At 40.5% G+C, this 15094-nt stretch overlaps 1 protein-coding gene across 3 annotated transcripts in view; it reads left to right on the forward strand.

The window, feature by feature from the left end:
- The window catches only part of LOC144592262 (sorting nexin-18-like), a 25016-nt gene extending 10323 nt beyond the window's left edge, over window positions 1-14693 (forward strand). Inside the window, exons 2-3 of one of the 3 annotated variants that reach the window (XR_013547103.1) lie at window positions 9790-9933; window positions 12556-12601. Coding sequence is in view for 1 of the 3 variants with exons in the window: in XM_078396793.1 (XP_078252919.1) it covers window positions 12556-12809 (254 nt within the window). In the remaining 2 variants the exon portion in view is untranslated. Of the gene's footprint in view, window positions 1-9789; window positions 9934-12555 lie in introns of all 3 variants that reach the window. The other 2 variants (XM_078396793.1, XM_078396799.1) reach the window with 2 other exon arrangements.
- Window positions 14694-15094: the final 401 nt, after the last annotated feature.

The following is a 15094-nucleotide window of genomic DNA, read 5'->3' on the forward strand; positions in this document are numbered from 1 at the left end:
CTGGTTACAGCAAACCATCTCTTCCACCCCAACCCATTCCATTTTATTTGACTCTAGAATGTTCTATGCTGTAGATTTTTCTGACAGTAAAAGATTAGAGATTGGGTATCAACTGTGTTCAGTGTGGTATATTCAGATGTTGTAGACTGAATTAGGGTTGAGAATCATAGATTAAACCATCCAACTAAATTGTTGCTGTACATTTTATTCCTTTTACTCTATTCCTTCACCAGCACTTGGACTTGCACATATCAGCTATTTACTCAGTCTTGTTTTTCCAATTCTTTTTCAAACTCTTAACAAAATGGAAGTGCCAAAGCATCTTTAAGATCCTTTCACTCCTGCCAGTATCTAAGATGTACAATAAAACAATAGTCAACCTAATTTCAGACCTTTTCCCTAGATCTGCTCAGTCAGCAGGACAACTTTGTTGCTGTTCTGTGACATTTGACAGTTTGGCTTCTATCTCCCGTCGTCACGATTGTTTAAAAAGAAAGCATTTACCCTATTTAAATTGTTTGTGTCTTTCCCAATTCAGCATCGTGCAACGCACTAGGAGTACTCCTATTAAAGTTCATTTATGGGTATGTGAGTATAGTGGTCATGGTTACTAGAGTAAAAAAACATAGCAACCTTTTCAGAAGTTTGAACTTGAAACAACTTCCATTTATTAAATCGGAACAATGTCCCAGGGTGTTTCACAGATGTAAGCGAGAGTGAATAGAAGGGCTATTTTGCTAAAACTTTCTGGAACTCTTGGAAATATTTCAGCATAATATATCTAATTATTGTATCAGCAGTGGTTTTACTATAAACCTGACAATAAAACTAAGAATTGTCAATGATGATAGTTGTGATTCAATTGAGCTTATATTGTTTAACTATTTATTTAATTTTTAAGTAATAAGAATTTTAGTTGTAGTTAATCATTCACAGCATAAGGACATGATTGACAATGTCAGTGTTTAGTGTTTATTGTCCATTCCTAATTGCTCCTGACCTAAGGTGAGTGAATCTCGATCTTAGAAGCTGGGAAATCTTGAATTCTGAAGGTGGAATTTCAAAGAACTTGGGGTATTCTCTGCCCTTCTGTATCCTTCTGAGTTTGGACAACCTACAACACCCATCATGAGTACTAATAATACTATCTCTTCAAAATTCTCTACGTTCACTGGCCAACAGTTTCAATATTGATGCCCTCGTCAGTTGGCAGGCCATGTTATTTGCATGTGATACAAACACTCTGTTCTGAATTCTGTAGCAGAAAGATTGCCAGGTGTAGTGAAGGAAGGATTCAAAGAGAAAATAAAATGTGCCCACGGACTCTTGAGAATCTTGGGGTCTGTGACCACTATGTTAAGGAGGAGTATTCTGGGATGGTATTGAGAATGTATGATTCTCAAGTCCTGTGTGAATGGCAGAAGTGCATCACCTCATGTGTTCAATACACCTCACAAACTAACTGTCTGTCCAGATGTTACAGATGACTCATCAACCATATAGACTCAATAGCAATAATGGAAGGAAGTTATTCTCAATTCTGAGGGGCTGCCAAAGCAGACGTTATAAATGTGCCATGATATGCTGATATTGGAGAGAGTGGTCAGTGAAAACAGTGGTTAGTGAATACACTGATCATGTGCGGAGCTTTGTTCCAGATATGTGGATTTTTGTTTGTCTAGACTTAATTGTCATTACACCCTAGAAAGACAGATGCAAGTGTCTTTCTATTAGGTGTCAACAGATATTCTAGTGACCTTTGCCCAACAATTGTGGAGGAAGTTGGAGGAAGGGAGGGGGAGAGTTGGGGTGGGGGAGGTGGGGTGGGGGAGTGGATTTGGGGTTAAAGGGGGGAGGGGTGGAGTGGAGGGAGTAGGGGTGGGGGGGAGGGGAGGGGGGAGTAGGGTTGGGGGGAGTAGGGTTGGGGGGGATTTGCTGTTGAAGACCACTGGAGCAAGTATGTCTTCAATTAAATTAGGTATGTGCAGTTTTTTAAATGAAACTCTTACTTCATAACTTAGTCATGCATTTTATGACCATTGTTCTTTTATTCAATACCAAGAGAATTGGGGTGTGCAAGGAAACCATACGTTTCAGGTCGATCAAATCCCGAACAAACAGACTTAAGAACAGTTTTTACCCCAGGGCCATACGAGAACTGAACACTACTTTCTGCACTAGGTCACACTGTTAAAACTTTTGTATTTAATATATTTGTATTTATTTGTTTTGCATTTATTGCATATATGTTTTTACGCACCGTCAGGATTGCTATTTTTTAATTTCGTTGTACTCGTTGCAACGACAATAAATGAATATTATATTATTATATTATAAAAAGCAAAATAGAAAAAACAAAACAAAACAATTTTTTCTTTGGTGTAAAAAGTATTTCTGTTCAATAACCTTTCTATAATAGTAGAATATACTCGTGATAGACCTGACATTGTACATGTAGTCTAAGAGTATAAGAAGATAACTGCAGATGCTGGTACAAATCAAAGGTATTTATTCACAAAATGCTGGAGTAACTCAGCAGGTCAGGCAGCATCTCAGGAGAGAAGGAATGGGTGATGTTTCGGGTCGAGACCCTTCTTCAGACTGATGTCAGGGGGGCGGGACAAAGAAAGGATATAGGTGGAGACAGGAAGATAGAGGGAGTTCTGGGAAGGGGAGGGGAAGAGAGGGACAGAGGAACTATCTAAAGTCGGAGAAGTCGATGTTCATACCACTGGGCTGCAAGCTGCCCAGGCGAAATATGAGGTGCTGTTCCTCTAATTTCCGGTGGGCCTCACTATGGCATTGGAGGAGGCCCATGACAGAACATGTAGTCTAAGAACAAACTGTTGGAAATAATAGTCGTTTTTCACACGTGAATGTAGTGCAACGCGTATGCGCATTTGGTGTGCATACTTTTTTTTGCTGAAAAGTTGCATTACCTGCCATATTATGAATTTTGATGTAAAATTCTGAATTTTGGACATCAAAATTCTGAATTTTGGACATCAAAATTCTGAATTTGTAAAATCAAATGTTGGGAGGTCTGCAACAGCATTTTAAGACCACCAGTGATTTGAATTTCCAATCAAATATAAATCATTTTAGTGTCAATATAGAGGGTTTGGGACCTGAAAATATTAATGGAGTGATAGGATAACCTCTTTTAGACACTCAAAAACGGAGGAAATAATGCTGAAAATAAAAATCAAGATGTACAAATTTCTATGGAGAGCAATGTGGTTTACTCGCCCTCACCCCGACTCTTGTTAAAATCACTGGATCACTGCACGGTAGCGCAGCGGTAGAGTTGCTGCTTTACAGCGAATGCAGCGCCGGAGACTCAGGTTCGATCCTGACTACGGGTGCTGCACTGTAAGGAGTTTGTACGTTCTCCCCGTGACCTGCGTGGGTTTTCTCCGAGATCTTCGGTTTCCTCCCACACTCCAAAGACGTACAGGTATGTAGGTTAATTGACTGGGTAAATGTAAAAAATTGTCCCTAGTGGGTGTCGGATAGTGTTAATGTACGGGGATTGCTGGGCGGCGCGGACTTGGTGGGCCGAAAAGGCCTGTTTCCGCGCTGTATATATATGATATGATATGATATGATAAGGTGTTGGTTGGTGACCTTTATTAAAATTGAACTTGGTAAAGGCAGCTGTTTACATTTTGCATGCAAAATATCTGATACCAAAGCCATGTAAAACTTTGTTTTAAATTTAGGCCATATGTGGAACTTGATCTTCAGTATACATTCTGCAAAATATCTTAACATTAAAAAATTGGAGAATTTAATTCCCCATTCGGTGTTTGTTGGAATTCTTTAATTGGCTGCTCAGTCACCTTGATGGCATTACAAATGTCTTGCTTATAGGAAAGATAAATCTATAAGCCAGCCCATATAAAACATTGGTCTGCAGATTTTTGAGGTATACAAATGCTATCCCTTCACCGCTGTCCAGAAACACAGTGTCCAAATGAATTGACTGGTCTTTCCACTAAGCTTCTCTCTCCAAATAGGCTTTTGGTTTTGTGCTGGCAACTCGCCTAAAGTGGGACTTGGTGCTTCGGGTAATTATGCAATGAATGATTCTGCAAAACCAGGCACATTCATCTACAAGCTTGAGCCTGGCAGGCTCCCAGAAAACTATTCTTGGCTTGTGATTTTGTTAGTCTTCGGGTAAATTAGAGCTCGTCGTAGTATGTCTGTTTACATTTGGTCCTGTGATTTGAGAATAAGCTCTACAAAGTTGGCCCCTTGGCAAAATCCAGAATTATTAGCACGCCCGTGGTAATGCACCCAGCAAGGAAATAGAGTTGAAACCGACAAAAAATCCCAGTCATACCATTTGGTAGAATAATAGTTATTAATGTAACAATTTCACAAGAAACTTGGAATAAAGCCATCTCTAGAATGAACAGACTGGAAACTTGGATGTTGTAAAGAGATAAGTGCAAGTTTGTTGCTTCTCTTAAGGACTGGATAGGGCGGCACGGTAGCGCAGCGGTAGAGTTGCTGCTTTACAGCGAATGCAGCGCCGGAGACTCAGGTTCGATCCTGACTACGGGTGCTGCACTGTAAGGAGTTTGTACGTTCTCCCCGTGACCTGCGTGGGTTTTCTCCGAGATCTTCGGTTTCCTCCCACACGCCAAAGACGTACAGGTTTGTAGGTTAATTGGCTGGGTAAATGTAAAAATTGTCCCTAGTGGGTGTAGGATAGTGTTAATGTACGGGGATCGCTGGGCGGCACGGACTTGGAGGGCCGAAAAGGCCTGTTTCCGGCTGTATATATATGATATGATATGATATGATATGATGATTAGTACATTACATTTTAAATTTTGGAAGCACTTATAAAAATATTCAAATTTGAGAATTATCTTAATATTTTAAGGGAATTTTATGTTACGGAGTAATCCTGGAATGTAGACACAAGGAACTGCCCAAATATAATAGAGCAGAGCAAGATAGACCACTCAACGCTAAAAACCGTAGTGGGTCATGGCGCCATTTTAGTAGGCAGAAACTTGCAGAAATATTTTAAAAGAAAAATAACAAAAATCTGTGAATATAGGTGAGATATATTCTGCATTTTTATGGTATCATCACACGTACTCCCCCAAAACACTGATTACACTGCGAGATGCATAGCGAACACCAGGTGTTGCTTACTAAAATGGCGGTCGTTACGCTCCTTTGCGTACTACACTTCAGTATAGGCGATTTCGACAGAGTGGTTTATCTTCCTCCTCTAGTATCTTTGCTGGTTTACAAAAAAGCCACAAAGTGCTGGAATAACTCAACGGGTCAAGCAGCATTGTAATTACTGATGTTCCTAATAATAGATACAAGATGCCAGTCAGTGGAAAGCTTGGGTTGTTTGCATTAGAGAGTGGAGTTATCCAAAGATGTGAGGTTTCTGGGTATGCTCCAGGAGACTTGTTCAAAAAGACAAACTGTATTCTAGTATGATCCCACAGAAGTGAGATCTGTACTACGGCATTGTAAAGTGAGCATAACAAAGCAAGTTATTCTGTTCACTTGGAGAATGAACATTCAATTAGAAAAAAGAAATTGAGGTTAACTTGATCAAATGTAATAATGGATAAAGCATGTGTTCTTTGTTTAGGAAGGAATTGCAGATGTTGGTTTACACTGAAGATAGACACAAAATGCTGGAGTAACTCAGCGGGACAGGCAGCATCTCTGGAGAGAAGGAATGGGTGACATTTCGGGTCACGACCTGAAACGTCACCCTTATTGAAGCTCTTATTACCAAGCCAAGCGAAATGAAAGCTTTAGACTAGACTAGATATTTGTGTGTGTAATATCTGATAAAATGGAGTTGTAATGGAAATCTTCGCTTTGGATTCTCTAAAAGTGATCTTCAGCTGACCCTATTCTGGTTTTTTTTAACATGACCAGACACATAGCCACATGTTGTAACCAAGTTTCAAACCTGGACATCAATGCCATTTGATAAGATTGCTCTAGTCATAATTTATGCTATTGTTATCTTGTTGACTTATTAATGTTGACTAATGAAAACTATTCACTTCAAGCTTGTTATTTGCAAAAATGCTCAGCCCCTGGGATAACGTTTCTCGCGTCAACCTACATTGCATGTTACTTTTTTATTCTGCAGCTCTATTCTAATTCTAATTCTCCTCGTCAGGACAAATGTCCTCATTAACTACCCTATCATTATGCCTCATGTGCATCTGTGCACTTCTTTTGTGTCACATGTACCAATTTATAGAGAAAAACTTGTTTTGTACGATTTCCAAGTAAAATATCCATACATGAATACCATGGGGAACAGTGTTACAGCTACAGAGAAAGTGCAGATAAAAGAGTGCAAAGGCATGTATTAGATCAGGAGACCATGACTACACCCTTAGTTCATGTTGGCTGCTTTCCCGAGGCAATTTGAAGTGTGGACGGAGTGGGGAGGGGAGGAGGTTGGTTTGTGTGATGTACTAGGCAGAGACCATAACTCTCTGTAATTTCTTGAAGTCTTGGGTAGAGCAGTTATTCAAACTGCTGAAGATGTTTTCTATGTTGTATCGATAGAAATTGGTAAGAATCAATTGAGAAATGCCACATTTTCATAATCTTCTGAGGTTGCGGTAATGGTGTGGTTTCTTGGCTGTATGTGATTGGAATAGGACAATTGATATATTTACGCCAAGGAACATGAAGCTTTTGGCAATCTCCACTTTAGCACTAGTTAACGTAGAACCACCAACTGTGGTTTCCTAAGTCGATCAGCTCCATTGTTCTGCTGACATTGAGGGAGATGTTGATATGTTGTCACCATGTTATTACTTAAGCTTTCCATCTCCTTCCTGTACTCCATCTTGTCATCATGGGTGATCGTGCCCACTACAGTGGTGTCATCTGCAAACATCTACACTTGAGCTAGAGCAGAATTTGGCTGTACAGTCATGAGTGTATAGGGAGAATAATGTGCTAAGAATGCATCTTTGTAGGTCACCATTGTTGAGAATTTGTCATCTATATCACTGATTGTGATGGGGCTGGGACCCCAGTTGTTCACAATATATATTAACAATTTAAAACAAGGGAATTAAATGTAACATCTCCAAGTTTGCGGATGACACAAAGCTGGGTGGCAGTGTGAGCTGCAAGGAGGATGCTGTGAGGCTGCAGGGTGACTTGAATAGGTTGGGTAAATGGGCAGAAGCATGGCAGATGCAGTATAATGTGGATAAATGTGAGGTTATCCACTTTGGTGGCAAGACCAGGAAGGCAGACTATTATCTGAATGGTGTCAGATTAGGAGAAGGGGAGATGAAACGAGACCTGGGTGTGCTGGCACATCACTCACTGAAAGAAAGCTCTGCCCAGGACAGGATGGCCCTGCAGAGAGTAGTGCGTTCGGCAGAACGCACCATGGGAACTACACTCGTCCCCCTGCAGGACCTATACATCAGGAGGTGCAGATCCAGAGCAAGCAAGATTATGAGGGACCCCTACCACCCCAGTAATGGACTGTTCCAGATGCTACGATCAGGCAAACGCCTCCGCTGTCACGCTGTAAAAACGGAGAGGATGAGACGGAGTTTCTTCCCACAGGCCATCAGGACTGTCAACTTTTATAACCCCAGAGACTAAATTTTTGTCTACACTATAGTAACTTATTAACTTTATTTATATGCTGTAACTGTAATTCTTTTTTGTGCACAATCCGCAGGCATTGCCACTTTCATTTCACTGCACATCGTGTATGTGTATGTGACAAATAAATTTGACTTGACTTGACTTGGCAAGCGCAGCAGGCAGTGAAGAAAGCTAATGGTATGTTGCGAGAGGATTTGAGTTTAGGAGCAAGGAGGTCCTACTGCAGTTGTACAGGGCCCTGGTGAGATCGCACCTGGAGTATTGTATGTAATTTTGGTTTCCTAATTTGAGGAAGGAAAATTATGCTATTGAGGGAATGCAGCGTAGGTTCACCAGGTTAATTCCCGAGATGGTGGGACTGACATATGATGAAAGAATGGGTCGACTGGGCTTGTATTCACTGGATGGATCAGAGGGGATCTTATAGAAACATATAAAATTCTTAGAGGATTGGACAGGCTAGATGCAGGAAAAATGTTCCCGATGTTAGGGGAGTCCAGAAGTAGGGGTCACAGTTTAAGAATAAGGGGTAGGTAATTTAGGACTGAGATGAGGAAAAACTTTTTCACCCAGAGAGTTGTGAATCTGTGAAATTCTCTGCCGCAGAAGGTAGTGGAGGTCAATCCACTGGATGTTTTCAAGAGAGAGTTAGATTTAGCTCTTAGGGCTAAGGGAATCGAGGGATATGGAGAAAAAGCCGGTAGAAACGGGGTACTGATTTTGGATGATCGGCCTTGATCATATTGAATGGCAGTGCTGACTCAAAGGGCCGAATGACCTACTCCTGTACCTATTTTGTATGTTTCTATGATTGCAGATCTTTGGTTAGGATGTCAAGGATTCAGTGGCTGAGACACAGGTCCAGAAGTTTTTGAGATGAGCTAAATTATTGAAGATGGAACTGTAGTCAATGAATACGATTCCGACATTGGTGTCCTTGTTTTCTGGATTTTCCAGGGATGCGACCATAAGACATAGGAACAGATTCAGCCATAGAATCTGCTCCCTGTTCACTTTCTCAACCCCATTCTCCTGCATTCACCCTGTAACTTTTGCCGCCCTTACTATTCATGAACCGATCCATCTTTGCTTTAAAAATACCCATTGACATGGCCCACCACTGCCATCTGTGGCAATGAATTCCACAGATTCACCACCCTCTGGCTAAAGAAATTTCTCCTCATCTCCATTCTAAAGATATGGCGCTTTGTCCTGAGGCTGTGGTTCTAGACTCTCCCACTATTGGAAACATCATCTCCTCATCCTCTCTATCTGGACCTTTCATTATTCAGTTGGTTTCAACGAGATTCCCCCCCTCAGCCTCACTCCTACACCCATGGGTGTAGGGACATCGAGAGAGTGTCTATTGTGGACCTATTGTAGCAGCAGGCGAATTGCAGTGGATCAAACTTGTCTGGGAGGTTGACCAGACTGAAGCATTTCTTGGTGGTGGTCAGATCCATTTTGTGGTAGTCATTGACGCATGCTGCTTTGCTTTTGTATTGGCATAATAGTGATTTTCTTAAAGCAGGTGAGAACCTCTTAATGAAATAGAAGGAGGTTAAAGATGTCTGAATACAGGCCTGCTGGTGAGCATAGTATTTGAGGACATGGTTGGTGCATTTAGCCGCACTCTGACAATAGAGGAGGCCTATTGTATCTACAGATATCTCCTGTATCCATTGTTCTAGATGTGGACTCGTACATCGGCGAGACCAGATGTAGACTGTGCGATCATTTCACTAAGCAGCTTCGCTCAGTCTGCCTGGACCTACTTGATCTCCCGGTTGCCAGACATTTTAATTCCCCCTCCCATTCTCACACTGACCTTCCTGTCCCAGGCCGCCATTGTCAGAGTGAGGCTAAACACAAATTGGTAGAACAGCATCTCATATTTCGCTTGGGCAGCTTACAACCCAGTGGTATGAGTATTGATTTCTCTAACTTCAAGTAACCCCTGCATTCCCTCTCTCTCCATCCCTCCCCCACCCAACTTACACCAACTTCCCGTTCTCGCGTAGCAAACAGCTAACAATGGCCTGTTTCCTTTGTCATTGTTACTTTTTTGCATATCTTTCATTCATTTGTTCTATATCTCTCTGCATCACCATCCTGATATCTCGTTTCCCTTTTCCCTGACTCTAGTCTGAACAAGGGTCTCGACCCGAAACGTCACCCATTCCTTCTCCAGAAATGCTGCCCATCCCGCTGAGTTACTCCAGCATTTTGTGTCTATCTTGGAATAGAGAATTGTTGCTGGTGATAAATGGCACACATATTTCTATTCAGGTGTTTTTTTTAAAATCTTGCCCACCCAAAGCCATCTATTTGTGTTCCTAAAGGAGAGCGCCTGCAAGCAATATACACACAGAGATGTATAATTAATGTATCACAGCATGATTTTTAATTCAAGTTTATTTATGGTAACAAGTTGGAAACTCGGTTTAATAACAGACATTCAAACATGGCCCACAGTTAACCCTGAAAGAAGCAAACATTAGCAAATCTAATTGTAAATACATTTCTTTCACCTGTATATTATTACACGATTATCTATTTCTTAAAACAGTTTGATTTGTGGTTTTGAAATTCTGCTGTTAACATTATTTCTCTGTGGGGCTCCATTTAGGGGAGAGATGTTTAACCAAAATGACAATGTTTTTGTAATGGCAGTCACTTATGGAACTATTCTTTCATGTTAGACTTTTTATAGAAATCAAGATTAGTTTACTTAGAAGCTTATTTGAATTTAATATCCAGAGCCAGCTCTAGTTGCATCATTTGATGCTTTGCTGTATATCTATGCAATTGCATTAGTGGTGTTCAGCAATTGAAAGGAAGCAGTTTGCTTCAGTCCACAAACGTCTTTGTGTGCTTAAATTAAACTAATATCTGAATTTAACGCATAGTCTTTGGAGTTACCTTGCAATTTAAGTTGCATGATGCTGTTTGCAGGCCTGATGGTCTGCATCCCAGAGTACTTAAGGAGGTGGCTCTAGAAATAGTGGAAGCATTGGAGATCATTTTTCAATGTTCTATAGATTCAGGATCAGTTCCTGTGGATTGGAGAATAGCAAATGTTATCCCACTTTTTAAGAAAGGAGGGAGAGAGAAAACGGGTAATTATAGACCAGTTAGTCTGACATCAGTGGTGGGGAAAATGCTGGAGTCAATTATAAAAGACGAAATTGCTGAGCATTTGGATAGCAGTAACGGGATCGTTCCGAGTCAGCATGGATTTACGAAGGGGAAATCATGCTTGACAAATCTACTGGAATTTTTTGAGGATGTAACTAGGAAAATTGACAAGGGAGAGTCAGTGGATGTGGTGTACCTCGACTTTCAGAAAGCCTTCGACAAGGTCCCACATAGGAGATTAGTGGGCAAAATTAGGGCACATGGTATTGGGGGTAGGGTACTGACATGGATAGAAAATTGGTTAACAGACAGAAAGCAAAGAGTGGGGATAAATGGGTCCCTTTCGGAATGGCAGGCAGTGACCAGTGGGGTACCGCAAGGTTCGGTGCTGGGACCCCAGCTATTTACGATATACATTAATGACTTAGACGAAGGGATTAAAAGTACCATTAGCAAATTTGCAGATGATACTAAGTTGGGGGGTAGTGTGAATTGTGAGGAAGATGCAATAAGGCTGCAGGGTGACCTGGACAGGTTGTGTGAGTGGGCGGATACATGGCAGATGCAGTTTAATGTAGATAAGTGTGAGGTTATTCACTTTGGAAGTAAGAATAGAAAGGCAGATTATTATCTGAATGGTGTCAAGTTAGGAGGAGGGGGAGTTCAACGAGATCTGGGTGTCCTAGTGCATCAGTCAATGAAAGGAAGCATGCAGGTTCAGCAGGCAGTGAAGAAAGCCAATGGAATGTTGGCCTTCGTAACAAGAGGAGTTGAGTATAGGAGCAAAGAGGTCCTTCTACAGTTGTACCGGGCCCTGGTGAGACCGCACCTGGAGTACTGTGTGCAGTTTTGGTCTCCAAATTTGAGGAAGGATATTCTTGCTATGGAGGGCGTGCAGCGTAGGTTCACTAGATTAATTCCCGGAATGGCGGGACTGTCGTATGTTGAAAGGCTGGAGCGATTGGGCTTGTATACACTGGAATTTAGAAGGATGAGGGGGGATCTTATTGAAACATATAAGATAATTAGGGGATTGGACACATTAGAGGCAGATAACATGTTCCCAATGTTGGGGGAGTCCAGAACAAGGGGCCACAGTTTGAGAATAAGGGGTAGGCCATTTAGAACGGAGATGAGGAAGAACTTTTTCAGTCAGAGGGTGGTGAAGGTGTGGAATTCTCTGCCTCAGAAGGCAGTGGAGGCCAGTTCGTTGGATGCTTTCAAGAGAGAGCTGGATAGAGCTCTTAAGGATAGCGGAGTGAGGGGGTATGGGGAGAAAGCAGGAACGGGGTACTGATTGATAGTGATCAGCCATGATCGCATTGAATGGCGGTGCTGGCTCGAAGGGCTGAATGGCCTACTCCTGCACCTATTGTCTATTGTCTATTGTCTATTGTTTTGCATTAAATTATCACCTGGATTTTTGTATTTCAAGCAGTTCAATATTGCTATTAAGCTTAAAGAAAGTGTATTTTAAGTTTTCGGCCAAGAGCATAGTGCCTGTGGAAATTGGATTTTGTTGGAGTAACCAGATTCTTAGCGTAACTAAAACTTGCCTTTTTGAGTTATTAACTTTTGCTAAGATCAATGAAGAGTTACTTTTTTACTGTTTTCATTTTACTCAAATTATTTCTTTAAAATTTACGTATAAAGACAAACTATTTAATGCAAACCTCTCCATAGATGTTTCATGATTTCTAGAATCATTATGATGCTTATATACTCTTCTTTAAATTTGTCCAGTTGACTGACTGTGATTTCTGTTTGCAACAGGTGCTCTCACCAAAGTAAAGGAGAGTAACCGACATGTGGAAGAAGGGAAGATGGAGCTGCATCAGGCAGATGGGGTCCGTGAACGTTGTGACACTATTTCCTTCGCCACTTTAGCAGAAATCCACCATTTTCACACTATTCGTGTATCAGACTTCAAGACACAAATGCAGCATTTTCTTAAGCAGCAGATTCATTTTTACCAGAAGGTGACTCAAAAATTGGAGGAAGCCTTGCAAAAGTATGATGGTGTTTAACTTCTGAAAGTCTGATCCTTTCTTTCGTGGCCTTTTACACCTAAACAATGCAGGTGACCTGCAGGTGGTCAAAACGTTCATGGATTAGCCCTGATGTTGATTTCATTGAGCTTCCGGTTTGGGTGATCTGGCAACAAAAGTTGTTGAGCAATCTTTTGAATAAAAAGAAACACATGGAGTTCAATACCTGACAATTTATTCCAAATTGTGTGGGGGTAAAGGGACTGGGAGGAAAACTATTGAGATGTTATGTACTGTATGCTTACACGACCAAACTAACTTTGTTTTGCAAAATGTAGTGTATGTATACTATCTAATTTTTTTGCTTTATTTAACAAGGCTATCCAGGATGATATTAGACCTAAATTCCTGTGCATGATCCAAAAACAGGACAGGTGGGTGGATGAATACATTAAATATGTTCTCCATATGGCCTGTTCTAACTGCTGAGGAAGCCAATAGACTTTTTGGTTTGTTCTGTAATGAAATGTAAGGATTAAAACATTGATGGATTCCAGCCACAGCAACTATGTACTCGTGTGCCTTTTGAGTCATGTGTCTTCTGTAGTTTTAATAAATGCTTCTGTTAAAGGCAGAGGATATCATGAATTTCCTCTACTTGAATTGCACGGGAGAATGAAGAAAAATGATCCTGACCTTGACTTGTCAGGGAAGGAAGACTGCATCACTCTGGGTTGGTGGCAATCACAGTAAATACTAATGAAGTTTCACTCAGGAAAGCAGGGGATGCTATTTATTTATAAAGACAACTATTATGCAGGCAGGTGTGGCCTGCAGGTTCCAGAGTGACTTATCCACATTGATTGGAAATCTCCAAGTCATCAACAGTTAGGGAGGACTTTATTTAAATTGTGAAACCTTGTGAAAGTATGTGGGAGCATTCTTTTTTTTATTTTCATCAACATCTTATGTCTGTGGATGTCTTGGGCTAATAGAATATTGGGATATTTGACTACAATATTTCAAATTGATGGGAATTCCACAAAGAATTAAAACTAATAACGGAAAAATGTATGTCACCAGCTGGAGTTTCCTAAATTCCAAAATGAGAATGAAAGAAAATTAAAATTATTTTTAAATATCCACAGAAGTTAAACCCCCTATTTTTGACAAATCAATTAACTCAATCCATTCTGCCTCATCTGTCCCTTTTTCTACACACCTCCCCTCCCCTGCCTGGGTTGTCTACAATGCCTTGTGTGTAGAGCATACATATTCTGACAAACTGTAATGTGTTGCTTGGTGGGAGTTGTTGCAATCCTTTGAATACAGTAGCTGACAAGGAGTTATTGTAAGCTGTTCTGGGCAGAACAACCAAAGAAGTGGCAGTTTTTTGAGGCTATCTTTCATCTGGAAATGAAGGTATTATATTTCATACGAATATGTTAAAATTGCACCAAATCGTAAAAGATTTGAGAATCAACTAAAATTATAAATTCAATTTGGCAATCAACTGCACTGAAATAGTCTGGCATTACTGGTCAATGTACAGTTATTGCGGTGTCATTGGCTAAAGGAAAACTTACTGAAGATTTTTTTTGCTACTGGTCAAAATGTCACATTGTGTAATGATCCTTTTAGCGAATGTAACTGGTGCTTTGCTGCAGTGCACACTAAATAGCCATAAAGTGTTTTTACAGAGGATATTTGTGGGAAACCCGAGGATCTGAAGATGTTTACAGCTTTTTGTATTACTTGTCATGGTTCCTCATCTGCAACAGTTTGAATACCACAATCTATGTAATAAAGTGATCGTTCATGCATAAAACTTGTATCAAAATGTCAGACTTTCTGTGAAAGTAAACTTTATACAAATCAGCACAGTTAAAAGTGATTTCATTGTATGCAATATAATAGATTAAAAAAGATTACCATAACTGAGTTGACTGGGCATTATTAATTTACTTGCATGTGTATATAAAAAAAACAACCTGTAAATACATTTGAACCAAATGGCATCTTTTTACCAATATTATCTTTTTCTAATGGTAAGACTTTGAGGTCAGTCTTCAGCCTGAATTGTGACCCCTTTCACTTTGAATTCCTGTTCCATCTGAACATTTTGGCTTCTTGCCCTTTCTATTCTTTTCATCATGAACTGCTGGTGTGATGTTGGCTGTTCTTTCCATTCCACTCTTAGCCAACCCTTCCTGAGCTTGCAGGATTTTATTCAATAACGACCAACCCCAACATTCATTAAACCTGCAGACAAGGACAGTACTATTGTTGTGTGATGCATATTCGCCCTCGTTTGCAAAGGTTGA

Source organism: Rhinoraja longicauda, chromosome 1 (genome assembly GCF_053455715.1).
Source record: "Rhinoraja longicauda isolate Sanriku21f chromosome 1, sRhiLon1.1, whole genome shotgun sequence".
NCBI classification, from domain to species: Eukaryota; Metazoa; Chordata; class Chondrichthyes; order Rajiformes; family Arhynchobatidae; genus Rhinoraja; species Rhinoraja longicauda.